Source organism: Thunnus thynnus, chromosome 4 (assembly GCF_963924715.1).
Source record: "Thunnus thynnus chromosome 4, fThuThy2.1, whole genome shotgun sequence".
NCBI lineage: Eukaryota > Metazoa > Chordata > Actinopteri > Scombriformes > Scombridae > Thunnus > Thunnus thynnus.
In genome coordinates, this window is record NC_089520.1 from 34,697,610 (window position 1) to 34,717,843 (window position 20,234).

The window sequence follows — 20,234 nt, forward strand, 5'->3', positions numbered from 1 at the left end:
CATACTGTTTAAATACAAACAATAAAGCATAATTTCAATATGTAAGCTAAACAGCAAATATAAGGCTATGTCAAATCGGATTATATTGGTAATACTTTTTACTTTTATTTATTCTGTTTATTTCTCAGGGACAGTGCATATGAATAATCGTTACTGTAAATATGTCAGCATTAGCCAAGAGGCTAGTTTTCATCTGTACTGGCCAGGTGTGAATGAGGTGTGAACAATAATTTTGATGTAAGGCATGTCAATTACAGTAACAGAACACAGACATGGGCAGCAATAAAATCAGAGCAATTTATGGTTCAACAAAGCAAAAACAAACAATGACAGAACAGCTTTGCAACAACAATAAAGCCTAACAAACAATAAAAAAAAGAAAGCCTTGTTTCTTAATTTCCATGTCGTTTGGCATTACATAGCCATCAAGTGCCTATGTAAGACCTCTTTACAAGATTGTCATTTTAAAACAAGTCAGCTGGAAATATTAAAAAGTCAGCCAGAGTTTTTACCTAACTCATGGAACTAACATTAACTTAACTAGCTAGTTACTGTTGATAAAATCTGCTAGAGGTAGTTGTCATTCTTTTGTTTTCTTATTAGAAAAATTACAAAACAAATTCTGGACCCATAAAATAAAGTGTTTCCAGTTTTTATGTTTTTGTGCTTTATTTTCTTAGATCAAAAAAAATTGTAGAAAAATGTCTTAATCTTGCGCAAAGTGAGCTTTGAAAAAGTCTCATTTTGGTGTCGTTCCTGAACCTTTTATTTGCGCAGATATTGAACATTTTCAAACCATCTCTGCTCAGTGTGTGTTCTCATGAGTTCTCAAGTCCTTTGTGATACATCATTTCAACATTTAACTATTTTTTAAACTACACAATGTGAGTAAATCACCTGTTACTCCTAGCACTGGCTATTGGGAAGCTGTGAGATTCAGTGTGAACACTGCTGTGTTTGTCTGATTACAGATTTTTCAATACACTTCTTTATAGGAAGACTTTAGTATGTATCATCAAATGTTTCTACTATTTCTTAGACTGTAATTAGGTCGAATTAGGTTAGTTTCAGTGTCCCACCAACTAAACCAGGTGTGCTGAGAGTTTATCTATCTGATATTTAGCTGATGTTGGTAAACTTAAATAGCAGGAGTTGGTATTTATTGACTTTAAATAAGGAGTTTATGTGCACCTCTAAAGAGCACAAGTTTTACTGGACAGATGCCAACAGATGTTGCTTGTCATGTAACAAGACCTATAAGTGTTCTGCTGGTCTGCATACAGGCACGGTGGGCCAAATCATGTGGACTGTGCTACTGGATTAATTATTGACTTTTCAGGTGTTAATTATAATTATTACCTAGTTAAAGTGTTCACAATTTTTCAAGTCTGTCTCAGAAACAACTAAAGTCTCTACTGTATAAAAACAGGATGGAATCATGACAAAAATTGGTGTCAAACTCGCCTTTATTCTCTCCCAGAATTTCACTGTTGCTTTAACTCACAACACCGAATTTGCTGTGAAGAGCCAGACTACTTTGATAAATTTGAATATTTAACGCATCAGGGACCACATTAAAAAAGTGCAAAACCCCTAAATCCCCTGCCCAGTTTTCAGAACACAGTTTCTTCATATCAGCATATGTGGAAGTGCTTATCACTACAGATCACCAAATCAGCTCATACAAACTGTCATGTTACATATTAATACTTACTGGTGTAAGTTTCAAATCTTTTTCAAAACAATTTTTCAACATGAGGAAACAATAAGGAAAAAATAAACATTTAAATGAGAATGGTGATGCACTGGTAAAAATAATGTATTACTTTTATTTTGTAAGCTGTATGAACTTCTGAGCTCAAAGTGAGTCCAGTTTGTTCTGTACATTCATCTCTGCTGTGACAAAAGCAAACATAAAGACTATGAATCAGTCCGAACACTTAAACAGAAACCGTGGAAGCACTACAAGAACTCACAGTCTGCTTATAGTCACACACACATAGTATGCCACATAGTAACTACAGTAAAGGCATTTGGTCAGTGTTGGTATCTCACATAAATCTGGTTTGATTCTTAAACATATTTTGCCATTCAAATAATGCTGACATTTCTTACAAAACATAAATGTATTGAGGATTAAAAAAAGACAACATTCTTTACAAGTAAAATCATATTAAATATTAAAGCTACTATATGGAGTCAAAGTGATGCACAGAAAATAAAATCATCACCCAGTTCAGCTTTAAACAAATATTTTGATTGTATCTGTGTCATCATGTCACTTCTGTGAATTTTATTTTACAACCTGAAACTATCACATCTCAAAGACACCTTTATATTGAATAACCTGGTCCATAAATATTTGGCAGAAACTTAAATTGACTTTAAGTCATATTGCAGTAATGTGTCATGTTTATGAGCAGTTTACAACAATATTCTATATATACTATATTCAAATATCTTATAACATATAAGGCATAAAAAGGCATAGATAGCAGCATACTATATCAGCTTACTACTAACTGCTGTATGCAGGTCACAAACCAGCCCTCAGTGCTGCAATGGGGGTGATTGTAATACTGACATTTCTAAAACATTCATATTTTTTAAGTAATACAAAGAATTAAGAAGGAATTGTTTGGTTTAATCTGAAAGATATTTGTTGTTAAAACAGCAGAAAATAGCTAGTTTCAAGCACATCATCTCAAAATGCAAGACTGTTTGATTTTGGACCTTGTAGTTGATTCACTATTCACAAAAACATCAAATGGAATGCTTTTCATCTTAGAGTGTTATTGTGCTTCAATAGAAAATGTGTGATTGTCTTTGAATGCCCAAGCAACTGCTACTGACTGGTATGAAATCACTACAGTTAATACCTGTAACTGAAGCAGCTGTTATGGCACCTCTGAATCAGTTCATTAATAGAAAGAAAATACAACGAAATAATGAAATGAAACTCCAGCTAAATGTACAAAATGTGAGTCTACTTTAAGTTTGACAGTAAGACAAGTAGGCAATATGGTTGGAGTTTACACAAAAAACAAGGAGGTTTGTGGAGGACAAAATGGAGTCAGAGATGGAGATGCTGATCAGCTGAAGTCTCGGTTGGTGAGGATCATGGGGGCCACCAGGGTCCAGATGTACATGGCCAAACACACCCAGCTGGAGGTGATCTTCACCCACACTGCCGGCCACTTGCTGGTTATGGTGTAGTCTGCATCAGGGCTGTCAGGAGGACAACGCAAACAAAAGGTCTTTCAGTCATCATCCTTCACTTGTCACATTTAAAGGTGGAAAAAACATATTTAATCTACATTAAAATATGGTGCCAGACAGTACAAACATTCTCTTTGTACACTTGATGGTGTATAATGAGCAAGACAAATCATTAAAGTGAAATTCTGGTAATTTTCAGCCTGGGTCATTCTCATAATTTTGGTCATTCAGCTGGCTGATTGTCCTTTAAATAGATCCCTGAGCTGTAAGCAGCAATGGCTAATCCAGACGGCTACTTTTCTATTTACTTTCGGCTGGACTCAGGGACAAGTGCTGAAATTATTTATGTAAAACTGAAAATGATTTGCAAAGCTTTGCTTGTCTCGATATGTTGTTTTGAGTTGTGTATCAAGCATGACCAACAAATAACAAATGAAAAATGCAGTTTCCTTCTGTTTGAGTGTTGTTTGCTAAAAACTACAGTGGCTGTCTTAGGAAATTATGTCAATATCTCAGTACGAACCAATATGCTTGGGGCTGAGAGTCACAGACAGGTTTGAGAATTCAGAAATATTGAGAGATGGACTAACACATTGTTGGTTTTGGTCTTTTCATGGGACTTTTTAACAGTAAGCAAAATAAAGAATAACACCAGCTTAATTCTTTAAAAGCTTGCTGTAGACATGAAATGTTAAATGAGGTTACACATCTGTAAAATAACATCTGCCATGACCACCCTGCAAAGCAAAACCAAAAAAAATTGTACATGTACAAATACAATACACAATACAATGTACAAATGTTATCAAGGGTTGTGATAATCAATGGTGTCATTTAAAAGAGTTTTCTGATTGAAAGCTGGCAAAATAACAGAGCAGTCTGCAGTGAGTGCTGTATGTGATGCTAGGTGCAGCAGCATGTCATGTGGATGATATGCAGTGCAACATTACATACAATAGTACATTTTCTGTTGCAGTGTTGTGCTGTTTACTGTTTCCTTCTTTTTAGGCATCACACATATTTTCTTCAACCCAATCGATGCAAACACCAGATTCTGGTGGGTTTTATTCAGCTGGATGGAAATGTACAGGACATACTGTGTTGGGGGGGGGGTACTGACCTGTACCAGTTGGTGAGGGTCATCATGATGTAGAGTGAGGCCAGGAAGAGCATGAAGTGGAAGAAGGAGTAGCTGTACTGGACCATGTCCCGCTCATTGTCCTGCACCCGCCTGGGTCCAGTCACCTCCTCTGATAGGTCAGGGCTGCTGCTGTCCTCAGCCAGGATGGCTGAGTCTTTGGAGGCCATGGTGAGCTTGTTCACCTGGCTGGTGCTGGACGTACTAATGCTGAGGGCAGAACACAGATAAACGGATGCTGTGAAACAAACAAACTGACCAAACAGAAAAGGCATCTACACATCTCATACTGAAATCCACGTATCTCATTCTTAGCTCTGATTGGATGCTACCACTTTCACATACCTACAGGAGTAGGCTAAGGTGCAATTGTTTTACTTCTAATAAACTGAACTGTACTTGTATGGCTGACAAAACAATTCCACCTTAAGGTCCATTTAGTTGCTGTTCTGGAACTTTTGATCATATCACATCATCTTTGTTAGCAGATGATCCAGTTCAATGGATTAGAAGATATTCAAATTTTATTTTTTTTCTGAGGACTTTAAGGACTTCTTGTCCATGTTGTTGGCTTAAAAGTTGAGTTTCAAAGTTCATTTTTGAACTTGGAAACAGCAGTGGACAGGTGAAGATGATTAGTCGATTAATTGTTTACTTGCCAACTATTAAATTAACTGGCAACTATTTTGATAATCAATTAATTATTTTCACTAATTTTTTAAGAAAGCAATGTCCAAATTCTCTGATTCCAGCTTCTCAAATGTGAGTATTTTCTTGTTTCTTTAGTCCTCTTTGACAATAAACCATTAAACTGAATATCTTTGGGTTGTGGACAAAGGAAGACATTTGAGGACTTCATCTTGGACTTTGGGAAAAATTGATCAACATTCTTCACCATTTTCTGACATTTTATGGACCAAATGACTAATTGAGAAAATAATTGTCAGATTTATCAATAATGAAATCAAACTGATACTAAATGGACACTGAATTTACTTCTGTTTTACTTACAGTAAATACTAACAACGGTCATTACATAATATATTTTATGTGTTATTACAGTGAAGAGGGCTTGCATGTGATGTAATTGAGCCTCCAGGAACAGTGCTGAGCTGAGCTGTGAAGTGCAGGTCCTGTGACTCCCATGAGTTCAAAAACATTTTTCCTTTAGAGAGCCCATACTGATTTTATGATCTGAATTGAAAGGACTGTGTTCATATTTTTCTACAAAGTATATCAGGAAATATGTCTTTCTTCGCTCAGTGAGAAACACACTGACTGAGCAACAACAAGGCTGTTAGCTGTGAGAGGCCCATCAATAATCAGTTAAAAATTCTCTGTTTCCACCTATCAATGCGTGCACATTGCAAAACCACAACTGAACCAGGACCATTCCCTGAAATTATTTTCATGTGAAAACTTTGCAGTTGACAGGAAGTTTTGAACATGAATACCAATGTTTCCTATCTTACCCAGGGGGAGTAATCCTACCTGGAGTAGAGGATGCACAGGACAAATATAACAAGCCCCACAATGCTCTGGGCGTCCCACCACTGCAGGTACGGGGACGTCAGGACGGGTTCCTTTGTCGTGATGATCACCACAGCTGTCTGGTTCTCCATCTCCAAAGGGGCCGGTGTGGGGGCCGCGATCTGCTGGAAGATACTCAGCAGGCTGGGGTTACATTCTCGGTCTGAAAAATACAGGAAAATATTTTCGATGTACAGTGATTCATCCTGATAGAAAATATATCTCATGTGCAGGCATGTTCCTGACTTTCACATGCCTTCATAGTTGTTCTTGGGAAAAATGATTGCAAGCATAGGACATGAGATCCATGAAACTTACATGAAAATTACACTTAAACCATTACAAATCAATAGCTATAGTCTTTGTGTAGATACTTTTGCAAAGAAATCAATTAACTACAGCATGTTATGCTGCTGAAAGCGTAACATGCACCATGCATTTTGAACAGAACAACCAAAAGCATAACTAGCTAAAGCGATAAATCACAGTAAAATGACATAAAAAAGGCTGCAATTTCTTTAAAATGAGAGCAACATTGCACAAAAACAAATGCTAGAGACTGAGACATCTTCCTGTTTCTTGTCTGAGGGTAATAGCTGCAGTTATTTCTGGAGCCCATCACTGCATCATTATTATCATTACTGGAACATTTTAAGCAAACAACAAACATTCTCACCAGGCTCATTGCTCATGGCAGACCAGGTCAGAAACATGGTGTACAGGGTGATGATAGAGGACTGCAGAAGACCTGAACGTGGCTGAGACTCCTGGGACACACACACACAGATAAGATAGTCATAAATCTATAAATTCATTATAATAACACTCTACACTTGTGCATGCATGTTAAACTGGTGTCATGTATATGTATTATCTCAAAAAGAAGCATGAAAAACAATGATTAAAGATTTTGGAAATAGAAATACTCCATGGCAACTGAACAATCTCCACAGATGAAGATTGCAAGATGTGGTTGACAGTAGGGAAAAAGCCAGTAAGTGGACCTTGAGTGAAGGTTATTATGTTTAATTTATTGTTTAATTTTTGAATTTTTGATCCTCTAAAGTTTCTCAACTTTACTCTGATGGCTTGAGATAACCAACAGTGTCCATATGCTGTTAGTTTACTTTATTTTCCTTTTCAAACACTCTATTTGAAAATGAGTGAGTGTGAGCTCATGAGTGAAGTTCAGAAATGCAGACGGTCATTTGAGAAGATCTTTGGTCCAAAAGAAGATATTCCAACAATGTAACATTGAAATGATAATTGCAATATATTTTGGGATTTAACCCTCCTATTGTGTAAGGGTCAAATTTGACCCATTTTCAAGTTTAGATGTGTGAAATTTAATTTTTAAAACAAGCCTTCATTACATCCTCTACAATGAATACAATAAAACAAATTTTGATCATTTTTCTAGAGACTTACATTCATTTTCTGGAGACTTACCCTAACCCTAACCATAACCTTAAACACTGACCCAAAAATCAGCTTTTCCCCCATTTGGGGATACAGCAGTTAACTGGTCTTTAGTCTGAAATTTGTCCCCAAAAGAAGCCTAAGACAGACACACACACATGCACGCACACACAGACACAGACACACATCTCCTGTTCCCCAGCTGTATAGCAGTATATGGGCTGGGGCTTTTTTTTCTCACATCTCACTGCACACCTGGCACAGCATGCACATTTTTAACGTGCAAGAAAATATAAACAAGTTATTTTGGGAATTATTTTGTTTATCAGATCATCTCATGGTCTTATTTGCCTGTTCTGTTCATCATAAGCAATAAAACAGATAAATTGTGCCTATTCTAAACTAAAAACGATTTGTATATTGGAAGTTTAAATGTGGTCTAAGGTACAGAAAATACCAAAGTAAGTATATATAAATTATGGTTATTGATGAATAATAAGTCACTTAGCAGGTAAAATATTTTACTGGATGATAATTAGTGTTTTTTTCAGCACTTGTTAATGAATTCAAAGATGGGTCAAATTTGACCCATGAACACTAAAGATGTAAACCTTTTTCTAACACATTGGGAGGGTTAAAGTGATTAACATAAAAACGAAAATAAGATGCCTGTAAGTCAAACACACAGGTAAAGCACACATAAAAACAGTAATGGTAGGAATAAAAGTCAAAGTAAAGAGAATAAATGGAGCCTGAGTGATATAGTGGGAGGGTGGATGTAATAACACGAACACTTGGACAATCACCATGCACCATATCCTTCCTTTGTGAACCCCTGTGATGCTTTAACACTGTGTCAGAGAGGTGACTCATTTTTGAGAGCGTATGTACCATATTACTATTATACTGTATTGTGTTCCCTACTAAATAAAACTTTACAGGTGTTCCACATAATGCGTCCACCTCCTATATCTCATGTTTCTGCATTGCTGCATCAAATGACTGCTTATCCTTCACTGAATGTTCGGCACTAAAGCACTGCTCTCTGTCCTGTACCTGTACTTTAGGCAGCACAGAGACAACAGAGGCCACGATGCAGAACAACATGTTGAAGCTGATGAAGAACTTGTTAATGAAGCATCCATCAGGCTTAGTGTAGAAGACGAAGAACAGCACCACGGCAGTAAATGACAGCATGTAGCTGAGGATTGTGACCCCCAGCAAAGCTGAAAGCAAAAGGTGGAAAAGGTAAATATCTGATACAAAAATACACAAAAAATTATCAATAGGCATAAAAGAAATCTATATATTTCAAATCTTAAGTGTTCACCCTGTTTCCACAGATTTGAAATGTTTGTTTTACACTTATTTCAGCTGTCAGTCGTTCCTCTTTTTTCAATCATGACACTGTAAACTACATTCAAAAATCAAGCTATTTTAGTGTGCATGTCGTCATTTTAAATGCATTTCATTTTGTTATTTAAAAGTTAGAGTTAGAAGTTGTATACAGCATGTAACTGGGCCACAGCTTGAGTCACTGACCTGCATACCAGCCCCTGGAGTTGCCGGTCTCCATTCTGTCCACCCAGGACTCGTTCCAGGAGTGGGCAAAGTCCACCAGCAGCACCAGCTGGATCAGAATGAAAAAGAAAGCTCCACCGCAGCCCACGATAAACCACGCTGCAACAACAGAGGCACACGGGTCATTAAACGACTCATCTCACTATCATACTCTATATTATCAAAACTCTGTGTATGTTGGATATCATGATCTGAGTTCTTACTGTAGGTAAAAGGCCCATCTGGAATGTAAAAGGCACCGACTGTAATTGCCACCAAGGCAGCAAACTTAAAGAACCAAAATCTGGAAACAAATAGTTACTGGCTGATTACACAGTAGAACACACATAAACAAACATGTCATAAAAAACAGCTTCAATCACACAATTATAACATATTTTCTATTTTTAGTGTTGTAACAAGAGCATATTTAATCAGTGACCCTCATAGTCAAAACATTTCTTCTAAGTGTAACACTCAGAAGGTAATTTGACTGTCATATAGTAAAAACAACAGAATCACACACTGCAAGGTTTAAAGTGTGACAAACTGTTAGAGCAGTGGGCAGCAGAGGAAGGATGTAAACCAAACACAGAATCCCAGACAAGAACACAGCAGTAAAGCAATCTGTGTAAAATCTGCTTTTCATTTCTGTTTCATTTCACTTTTGTTGAGGAAACATCTTCTTGTGGTTTGTCTGTTGACTTGGATGGAGTCTGACTAACAGAAGACAGGTCTTAATATAACTGCACAGAATCTTTGCTGTTGAAGGTTTTATTGGAGAGAAAAACATGATCCTGATCAAACTTTATATGAAGCGCTGCTTTGTGTCTGGTCTGGTCTCACTGTTCTACAGATCGCTGAAATGATGGTTCATTCTGCATTCTGGTGCAGCTTTGCAAGATGTGTCTGATGGCTTCTGATTCACACTGATGGTCCAGCTGAATTAGTAGACATGTTGTCTTTGGAATTAAATGGGATGTTTAATGTCATTAAATAATATCATTTATCAGTTTTGACGCTCTAGCACCTGCACACTGCACTACACTTATAAAGAAGGAGAGTTTCTATAAAGGCCTGTATGTTCACTGGTACTAAAACTCACTAAACTAAAATGATTCAGTCATGGTGTATGCACATAGAAATCAACATTAAAGATACGTCATCAAGGGTATTGAAATAATGAACATAAAAGGATTGAAAATGTAAAAAACAAACAAACAAAAAAAAAGCAACAATGAAGAATAAACATTTAAATCACGCTGGAATTGTTCATTACTGTTGTATTATTTAAGGAACAGGTCTGAGACTTTTTGTAAAAAAAAAAAAAGAAATATCAGTTGATCAGGTGTTGAAACTAAAATAATTACAGTCTTGATAACTGGCTAATCATTTAGCTTGTACCTCACAACAGTGTGTCTTGTTTATTAACTTTATATTATTCCATGATTTGTCCTTATTGGATTGATATAGATAATATTGTTTGGGCTAATACATGCTCCTTTAATCTCCATGACCTTCATCTGCTGCAGAAAAGATTTTTTTTAAGATTGATGATTTTCTCAAACTCTAAGTAGGTCTCTGTCCCCCTGTTCAGAAAACTAAACATTCTTTCAGTATATGTCATGAATATTCATCACATATATGGGTTTATTTAAGAATATACTGTATGTTCTTGCTCTTGTTCTTTTAGCAACTTCTTCAAATGTAATTCTCAAATTAACTCTCATAATAGCAGAGAGGTTGATCTTCATCTTCCTTTTTACAAATCGATGCATGGCCAAATATCCTGCTGCACAGATATAAAATGCCAAAGCACACATTATCAAAAACTTGCTATTCTTTTGAAAAATGTAAAAACTAAATTGTCATCACATTTAAATCATGATTTCTAATTCTTTATTTTATTTTATTTCTTTTCCTTTGATATGATTACTGTCTGCTGATTGGTGAACTCTTGTTCATTTTATGTGTTTCTTATTGTCATTTATTTTCTTTGTATTTTGCTAAATCATGTTCCATTTATTAGTTTTTTTCCTGTTTTTTCTTAAATTGAGAGGAGGTCTGTTGTTAAAGCCTGTGGCTTCTTGACCTCTCCTGTCACATGTTTTATTTCTATTTTTTGTTGAATATGTGTGCAAATAAAAAAATCTGCATCTGAATCTTATCAAGCAAAAACACCAAACTTTTGCTGACTCAGGATCTGTTTACTTGTATCATAGTTTTACATTATCGTAATGTAAATACCTTTGTGGCTGCTGGTCACCAAGTGAGAAACTAAAGAACCTCACTTTGAGCTCTGGTAATGTGATGGGTATTTGTTATATTTTTTATAACTACATGAACTAAATGAGTAATCAAATAATAAAAGAATCAATGGACTAGTGATGTACGGTAGATTGATACTGAAAATAAATGTTGCAATCGCACTAAAGAATCTCGAGACTTCAAAGGTAAGTGCAGGACAAAGGCCACCTGCTGAACAACATATTATATAACTTATCATAACACCTCTGACCTAGTGTCACAGCGCACAAGTGGAGAATTCTTTTTGTTTCGGTGAGGATTGACTGTGTCAGGTCAGAATAAAGGAGTCAGTCAGGGCTCTAAAGGGTGTTTTGTCCTCTGTTTCAGCTCATTAACACTTAAAAAGCTGCTTTAAATGCAATTGATGTATGGTTGCTTTTTGTCTCTGTACTTTCCTTACTTGAAACTTCAAAAATGTGAATCTGGAGGCTGATAGTTTTCAAAGAAAGAAAGTAATTCAGTGTGCATTGCTGGTGTTACTTACCCATTATGGATGGCGGCACGGGGGTCTCTGCTGTTCTTGATGTTAATCGTAAGAATGGAAAAGCCCAGGAACCACATACTCATGCCAAAGCAGACACGGTACACTGCCTTGTAGCCCACAAACATTTCACAGTTGACATCAGCCTGAAAGTCGGGGATAGAAGAGTCTGCCCCGTCTTCACAGAAGCCTGGAATCTACAGCAAATCACAGCAAATCACATTTGAACTTTACAAAACATCTATGAACTCAACATTATAGATCTCTAACTGACCCAATTTAAGTCCAGTCTGTACTCAGTTAAAATAAAAAGTCACATCTAACCAAAAGTAACTGGTAATGAAACTTAATCTGACACAGAAAAAAGATGCATGTGGTCATGTGGGCACATTTTTGTGTCAGTAAAAATGTTACAGAACAGAACAAAGCCAAAAGTAAATGCTGTCAGAAAATAGCTGTGGCATTGCGAGGAAACATAAACAACATGTTCAAACACCTGCACAACTGTGTCACACAACATGATGAGAGCATAAGAACATAATGACATAAAAGTATACTTGATATGGACACTGTTAGATGAAGCAGCGGGTTAACGTCAGTAATTGCTCTAAAACGTCTCATTTACAATCCCTTCAAGCAAAAGTAGCAGAAATTCACTGATCCCAGCAAATGCAAATGCTTTTTTTCTGGTTTTCTTAGTCCTTTATGATGGTACAATGAATATCTTTCAGCTTTGGTCAGTTTGTTGGGCAAAAAAAGGTGAACTTGTAACGGGCATTTTTCACAATGTTCTTTTTTCTAAATGATAAATCCACAAATCAAGAAAATAATACAGAGATTAAGCAATAATGAAAGTGATTGTTAGTTGGAGCCCCAATTTCCGTTTTTAGTAAACAAATTCTGAATACTTTCTTACCTACTGAGTATGTTAAATATATGTTACTCAGTAACATAATCCATGATTTTCTGTTTACTATTCAGTAAAAAGTGTTAAGAAGAGGTCCGCTGTGAAGTCTACTGGGAGAATCTAATGCACAGGTATATTGAAAAGATTTATTTTCATTTATTGAATAGAGGGAGAACTGACAATTACTCATGATATGGATCACAACTAATTGTCTTTAGAGTAGAACCACTGATGGGTTTAAATCAATTTTGTATTTGTGCAGGTTGATTCTTTTACCCATGAGATGATACGTGAGATTCTAATGTGACCTAATAATATATAACACTCTTAGCTAACATCCTCTGCAGCATTTTATGATTTAACTCAGAGATGAAATGGCAAGATACGTATCTTATCCTGTTCACAGCCAGCTACTCTGCTGGAGCACACTGTTTTCAGCTAGACCTATTACAAATAATTGACTATCAGGATTTATGTTGGCAGATAAGTAACAAGAAATTGCAGGACAGAAATGCTATAGATGTGTTAGACATCATTTAGAGACAGTGTGGCCACTGTGTAGTTTGTCCAGAAGAGCAGTGACAAGTTGATTTTTACACTGTAAAATGTCCTTCTCAGTACATAAAACACAAGACAGAGTAGCAGCTCTGTGAGGCTGTACTTAAGCTAAATGCTCAAATCACCATGTACACATGCTCACCATGAAAATGCTAGCATTTTAATGCTTTGTACATATAATGTTTACCATGTTCACTAAACGCAAAGTACAGCTGAGGCTGATGGGAATGTCATGAGTCTTGAAGGTGTGCACTGGTTTGTATTGGACAAATTTTGACCTGATGATGTCAATTCATCCTCTGGAGACCATGACTGTGTGAACCAAATTTCAAAGCAATCAATCGAAGAGCTGTAACGATATTTCAATAGAACTATAAATTCAATCTCAGTCAGAGGATGACCAAAGTAATTAGAATACATCGTCTGGTTCAGGTGGCGGAAGAGGAAGAGTCAGAGGATCACCACAGTGGTAGGAATTTATCCTCTATGGACTTTGAATATCTATTGTAAATTTCATGGCTATCCATCTGATAGGTATCGGGATATTTCACTCTGAACCACATATGTCAACTTCATGGTGGTGCTAGACGAAAAGACAGAGGATCACCATAGTCATTAGGATTCATCCTCTGGGGATCATCAATGTCTTGTCATAGCAATCCATCGAACAACTGTCGAGAGATTTATAGTCTGGACCAAAGTGGTCATGCCACTAGTATGTCCACAAAAAACAAATTTAAGGGATTGTTATCAAAAAATGTTTACGAATGTTATGTGTTTATGTACAATATGTCATCAGATTTTTGAAACTCTAAAGTAATGACATCATTATCTGCCTCAGATCCTGTTGTGATGGATATTTTTGAAAGCTACATCTAACACATCTGCCCTCTCTCTGGCTCATTTATTTGCACTGGCTGTTAAGTGAGAACAATAAGCAGCAATATAGCAGCTACAGCAGTATTAAAGCTGTGTATATATTAGCTGACATTAGCTACTTTAACATCTGTGTATCAGTGTCATTCATCACACATATGGCTTCTTCATCCTGAGCGTTACTTCATCCAGAGTGAACAGAGCTGTTCGTTCTCTCTATTCATTTGCTGTATTTCCAGGATCCTGTCATACCCTTTTAAGCTGCTGATCCACACCCGGCGACAGCATGATGCAGGCAACAATGGTCCCCAGCAGCAAGATGGAGGCGTAGATGATCCTAGTCACCGTGGAGTTCCTGCTGTTCGGACAGCAGCTGCACATCAGACATGTAGCACCGCTGCACAGGCATGGCACCTGGGGACAAACAAAAGCAGACATTCAGCATCTGAAAGGAGGAGAAGGTCGGAAAGATTCTTTGTTGGTTGAACAGTGAGAGAGATATCAGAGCATAAAAAAACATGTTGTATTTTTGGTTAGCAGGAGGCTAAAGTCAATGGCTTTTCACAGACTGTTAATAATGGTATATCAGATTGGACACAAGAGAAAGGACATTGTTAAAGCATCATCTGAAAGTCATCTGCCAAGACAGTATCATCTGATGATCACTGACCTGATCACTGGCCTTTGGCTGAACTAAAGGCCCCCGTTCAACTCCTGAACTTATCTACCAACAGTGTATTGTCAGTTTGCAGACCTTGACAATGGAATGCAAGGATAATTTTTCCAGTAGTAGGGGGGGAGACTCTCACAGAAAGGAGTATCTCAGTGAAGACTGACCTTGCATGTGAGCTGTAGGAGTCATGGTCAGAGAATGAAATGTTCAGAGGACTGTGGATGGGTAGGACAACATGTACTACCTGAGGACAAATTGTTCTGCCAGTTTTGTCTTTCACTTGTGATAAATCTTGAAACTGCTTGTCCAATCTTTAGTGGAGTGTAAATTGACAGAAATACGCTGTGAAAAAACGAAACTATTATAGTATTTATTTTTATTTTAAAAGAACTACGCCTAACATAAATAACTTATTTCCATGCATAGTCCAATAAGCATTTTTTCCAGTCATCTGGGTTACAACAAATAAATGATGGAAACACTGTTAAAAAAATAATAATAACGAAATAGAAACAGCATTTACACATATGTTTTGGCAATATAAACTAAATGTGAAAGCATACATTTATGTCACTTTGTAAGCAAAAATGGCCAAAATTCACTGATTTCAGCTCCTCAAATGTGAATATTTGCTGCTATTCTTTGTCTTTTATGACAGTAAAGTGAATGTGTTTGAGTTCTAGATTGTTGGTTGGAAAAAACAATGTGAAGACAATATTTTTCATAGTTTTCCAACATTTTTTAGACCAAATGATTAATAGATGATGAAAATAATAATTTGTCAAAACCCTAAAAAGGGAAGGTGGAAATTAAAGATACATATTTTGTTATAGTGCCCAACAATGGCAATAAATTGCATTAAATTCTTCCCATTATGAAGCTATGGTGGAGAACGTGTTGTATAAATCAGTCTAGAGACAGACATTGAGACACCGATTACAGTTACGGTTATTTGTAATGTCAATGTAACAACTTTATCGTCTAATTACACCGGCATCCATGTGTGGAATATTTACATTCATAATAAATAAATAATGAACCATTTTCTTAGTTGCTGAAACAAAACCATCGTCCATAGGGGTGCAACGGATCATAACATGGTTTTGAGTCACAGATTGGATCATTTTTTGGATCAGCAAAAAAAAAAAAAGGGGGGGGGGGGCAAATAAAACTTTGCTTTCCACTTATTATGTAAAACACTTAAACAGGGGAACTTTTGCCCATGGTCTTAAATGAAAACAACATTTAAGATGTCCAATGTTCAAATAAAATCTTAAAATATTTAAAATATTCAAAACTAAATTGTTAAATTAGAGTGCAATATGAGGCATGATACATTATTTTTTTCTTCTTTTTTCTAGCAGCAGGGTGGTGTGTGTGGGATTGAGTTAAAATAAACTACAGTGTGTGTGTTCATGGTAATGAGGAAACATGTCACCCAGTGCAACAGTGTGACTCATTAATGTGTTTTTAATATGTTTTGGACAACAATGGAGCTCTACGGCACACAGGAATAAGATATATCAGGCTTCAGATACACACACAATGCTTGTTAGTGGGATCAATGTTGGTTTTGGACTTATAAAAGGTCGATAACAAAAATATTATGTCCTTGTTATGTCCTTCAAAGGCTGTTTGAGGCTTGTATTTCCTCTGTTTCTTTGGACCCTGTTGTAAAGCTGCTTACACCACTGTGATTGTGTTCCCTGTTTCTATAGTGGGGGTTGGCCAAAACTGACACAAATGGAAAGAAATTGAATTTTCCTTTTAAGTGCAACAACTACTGATTCTGATTGTGGAACAGGCCTTTAAACTACATAACACATGAACAGTAAAAGTAAGGGCTATATCTGAGGCTATTAGTGGCCTACATTCAGTAAGTTTCACTTCATGAATAACAGGCTCATTGACCTACATTAACATCTGTGTATTCATTTACAATCAACCACTGATTACACTGCTTTAAATGTCTGTCTATCTCCTATACTAACCACTGAGAGGAGTCCAGATATGGAGGCCCGGAAGATTGTCAACAAGTTAATACCCCTGCGGCCAGACAAGGTCAGCTTACCACAGCCACAGACTAGGCCATGCAAGTGTGTGCCAGATAACACACAGCTAGCACATGACCAAGCAAGCCACGCTCTGTCCTGACCAGAACCAAAATACACCCTGGAAATTTGTTTATAAGCGTAGAATTGCCAGAAGCAAGGTCTTTATTCTGCTTGAACTTCACAGGAGCTTTGACAGACAAGAGAAACTTACTGCCGAAATGATTAGTTGATTCATATATTTGTCAAATTGATGACAATTTTTATAATTTACTAATCGTTTAATCTATAATCAAGTATGTATCCCAAATATTTGCTGAGGAATGTGAGAATTTGGTGCTTCTCTCTTTCAAAATCACTGTAAAGTCAACACCTGTGTTATTTGATAATTGGACAAATTGTGATAAATGTTTGTCTTTTTTTTTTGACATTTTGAAATAGTGAAAGAATAAAATTAATAGATAAATAGATAAAATAATTATTAAATATTTGTGTTACCTGGCACCTTAAGCCTTTCATCCTTATACAAGATGTTCTTGTAGTATTTGTCCTAATCCTGATCATTTATCTGAAATCCTGTCCCTGCCTGTTATTACATGCTGTTCTTTGCTCTTATGTCACATAAATACACGCTGTTGCCACCATCTGCATCCATTAGCCTATGTTGGCAGCATTTGTGAAAATTAAGCTTGTTGTGCTCTTACAACAAGGCAACAAAGCAGAGTTAATCCAATTAATCACGTGTAAGCAGATGACCAACTGTTATGATTAACCCTTTGCTAGTTCTGTCTATAGTCCCTCGTGTTAGCAGTATTTTATCATCTTCACTAACATTGAGCAGGTTAACTATAGGTAACACTGTAATATATTACTGTGACTCAGTCCGGAAGACACCACGAATAACATGTCAGTTCTCTTCATGGAAATAAGCGCATTTTAATTAGCCCATGTGCTTGTTGGCATTTATCTGAAATGTCTTTGTGAGGTGTCAACAGAGACTTCGACATATCTCCTACGCATCTTATTCAATAATATTTTAACCATTACGAGAGGTTCGGCTGATATGACTTTCTATCACCGTAAGTTACGTTGTTGTTATTGGTGGTCGGAAGTAAACAACGTTTGAACGTTTCAATGAAAAAGCTTGGGAAAAGAGCAAAGCGCGATTTAAATAAAAGGTGATTTGGTTCTCAGTTCATCCCACAAAAACACAAGACGGATGAGAACAGAATGAAACGACTGCAGATGGCAGAAATTTAACCAAAATGAGTGCTGCTTTTACCAATAAAGCCACTAAGTTACTCTATGTTATATCTCGGCCCAAAAGCGAGAACAGGAGGACAAGCAGCAGATATTTGGATGGAGTTTGGCGTTTCGGTCTCTATACAGGGGAGCAGTATACTGTATTGTAAAGACATTACCTGTTGCTTATTACCCTTCATGACGTCACCCTATCTTACATCAATTTAAAACAAGGTGGCTGTAAATAAGACAGTTCATATTGGCAATATCAAAACTTACCCAGCTTGCGAAGGAAAAGGCCCCCAGAACAGCTCCCATGTCTGTCAAGTTTGAGTCCAGGAGCGGACAGTCGGTAAATCCGTGTTCTTCCTCCCGCTCCCTGTCCTCTGACCCTCCAGGGCGGATTTCAAACACTAAACCAGGAAACTTAAGTGTTTAATTGTCAGGCAGCTGTAGGCAGGACGGAACAGGAACAGTTAACACAGCTCAATGTGCAATGTGAAGCCTTAATACTACAAATGCTCTCTGGTTGGCTTGTGTGGTACAGTTATGTTTTTTCCGTTCAGTGCGTCTGTGCGCGCGTCATGTCATGCTGAATTACGTCATTACGGCGTTGACTACTTATGAACTGTGCATTGACCCAAATATGCGCCATGACAATAAAGCCAAGACTGACCTTTCTCATTAAATAATCAGAGTACTTATTAATAACATTTAACAATAAATACACTATAATATGTATGTACATGTAGGCAGTGGCGGAAGAAATATTCAGATCCTTTACTTCAGTAAAAGTACCAAGATAGCAATGTAATACTGAGTTACAAGTAAAAGTCCTGCTTGAAAAATCCTACTTAAGCACATAAGTATCATCAGCAAAATGTACTTAAAGTATCAAGGTAAAAGTAGGCTACTTGTTTCATCCCGCTGACTGATATATTATTATATGGGCTATGACATGATTAGATTATTAATAGTGTAGCATCAGTGTGTAAGCGGCATGTTACTGTTGTTACATTGAACAATGATGCGTTACAGTAATGTAATTATTTGTAATTTTACATTTAGGTTCTTGTGTTTTCTCTTCTTGAATTGTTATGCACCACAGCACCAAATTCCTTGTATGTTTAAACCTATTTAGTATTTAACCCTGTTTCTGATTCTAGCTGCTGGAGGTGGAGCTAGTTTCAACTACTTTATATACAGCCAGCTAGTTTAGTCCAGTGACCTAGGGGTCGGGCCCCTCCAAAGGGTCATCAGATCAATCTTAGGGGCGGTGAGATGATACATCGGAGAGGAAAGAAGAAAAACTAAGTTCTGATACACAAATCTGTTTTCAGTTTTTGGACTTTTTCTCTAATCTTTGATTTTTGGTGAAATATTAGATCATTTCAACATTTATTGAAATGAAAGCATGTGAGAAGTTTAGAGGGAAAAATCACTATTTGGTGGAGCTCATAGACATGTGAAATGTGACCCCGACTACACACTGCTTTTTGTAAGACGTCAAAAGCCCAAAAGGTTGGAAACCACTGGTTTCATCCTTAACAATGTGTTGTCTTTTAAAAACTTGTTATATTATCCATTGTGTCAAATCTTCTAAACTAAAACTGTCAAATAAATGTAGTGGAGTAGAAAGTACAATGTTTCCATCTGAAATGTAGTGGAGTGGAAGTATAAAGTAGCATAAATGGAAATACTGAAGTAAAGTACAAGTACATAAACTGTACAGTAAAATAGTTGAGTAAATGTACTTAGTTACTTTCCACCACTGCATGTAGGCTAGCCTTAATAAATTAGGCCGGCATTATTGATTATTGTCAATTATTTTTATGATGAATCATTTTAGTCTTTAAAATGTCAAAATGTCATGAAATGGTGAAAATCCCATTCAAAAAATCCATGTAGATTATTTTTCCTGTTCTCTTAGCTTTTTATGTTCCTCTTGTGTCTGTCTAATCAGTTACATATTCTTTTCTTTGTTTTTTAAAATGTATTTTTTAATTGATTTTGAATTGTTTTTCTGTTATGATTGTTTGATGATGGGCTATGTCAGTGTCCAGTGTCAGTGTGGTGAATACTGCATTTGCCACAATGTCACTGTCAGTGAATATGTTCCTTTGCCCAAGTCTAAGTATGCTGACTTTTATGTAGGATTTTAGAGGGAAAATGATATGCTTTCATATCAAGCTTAGTGCAGTGTGACTGTACTGAGCTATGTGGAGAATGGGTTAGTATATCAGAACTGAAGTATTTTTTAAAGAATTACTTTC

At 36.5% G+C, this 20,234-nt stretch overlaps 1 protein-coding gene across 1 annotated transcript; it reads right to left on the reverse strand.

Annotated features, from left to right (window-relative positions):
• Positions 1 to 1,448: 1,448 nt before the first annotated feature.
• si:ch73-267c23.10 (serine incorporator 3) lies at positions 1,449 to 18,520 on the reverse strand. The gene is made up of 10 exons (XM_067588462.1): positions 18,241 to 18,520; positions 14,248 to 14,409; positions 11,658 to 11,851; positions 9,091 to 9,170; positions 8,849 to 8,986; positions 8,363 to 8,532; positions 6,564 to 6,654; positions 5,849 to 6,050; positions 4,340 to 4,567; positions 1,449 to 3,228 (listed from the first exon to the last, which is right to left on the reverse strand). The coding sequence occupies exons 1-10, from the start codon at positions 18,277 to 18,279 to the stop codon at positions 3,093 to 3,095; spliced, it is 1,440 nt and encodes a 479-aa protein (XP_067444563.1). The 5' UTR covers positions 18,280 to 18,520; the 3' UTR covers positions 1,449 to 3,092.
• Positions 18,521 to 20,234: the final 1,714 nt, after the last annotated feature.

Excerpts from the sequence above, each read along its gene's own strand:
- si:ch73-267c23.10 (XM_067588462.1), bottom strand. The coding sequence starts at position 18,279 with ATGGGAGCTGTTCTGGGGGCCTTTTCCTTCGCAAGCTGG. Across the intron at positions 6,655-8,362 it reads CTGTGCTGCCTAAAGTACAG|GAGTCTCAGCCACGTTCAGG; the intron begins GTACAGGACAGA and ends TGTGTGTCCCAG. Across the intron at positions 4,568-5,848 it reads CTGTGCATCCTCTACTCCAG|CATTAGTACGTCCAGCACCA; the intron begins GTAGGATTACTC and ends TTCTGCCCTCAG.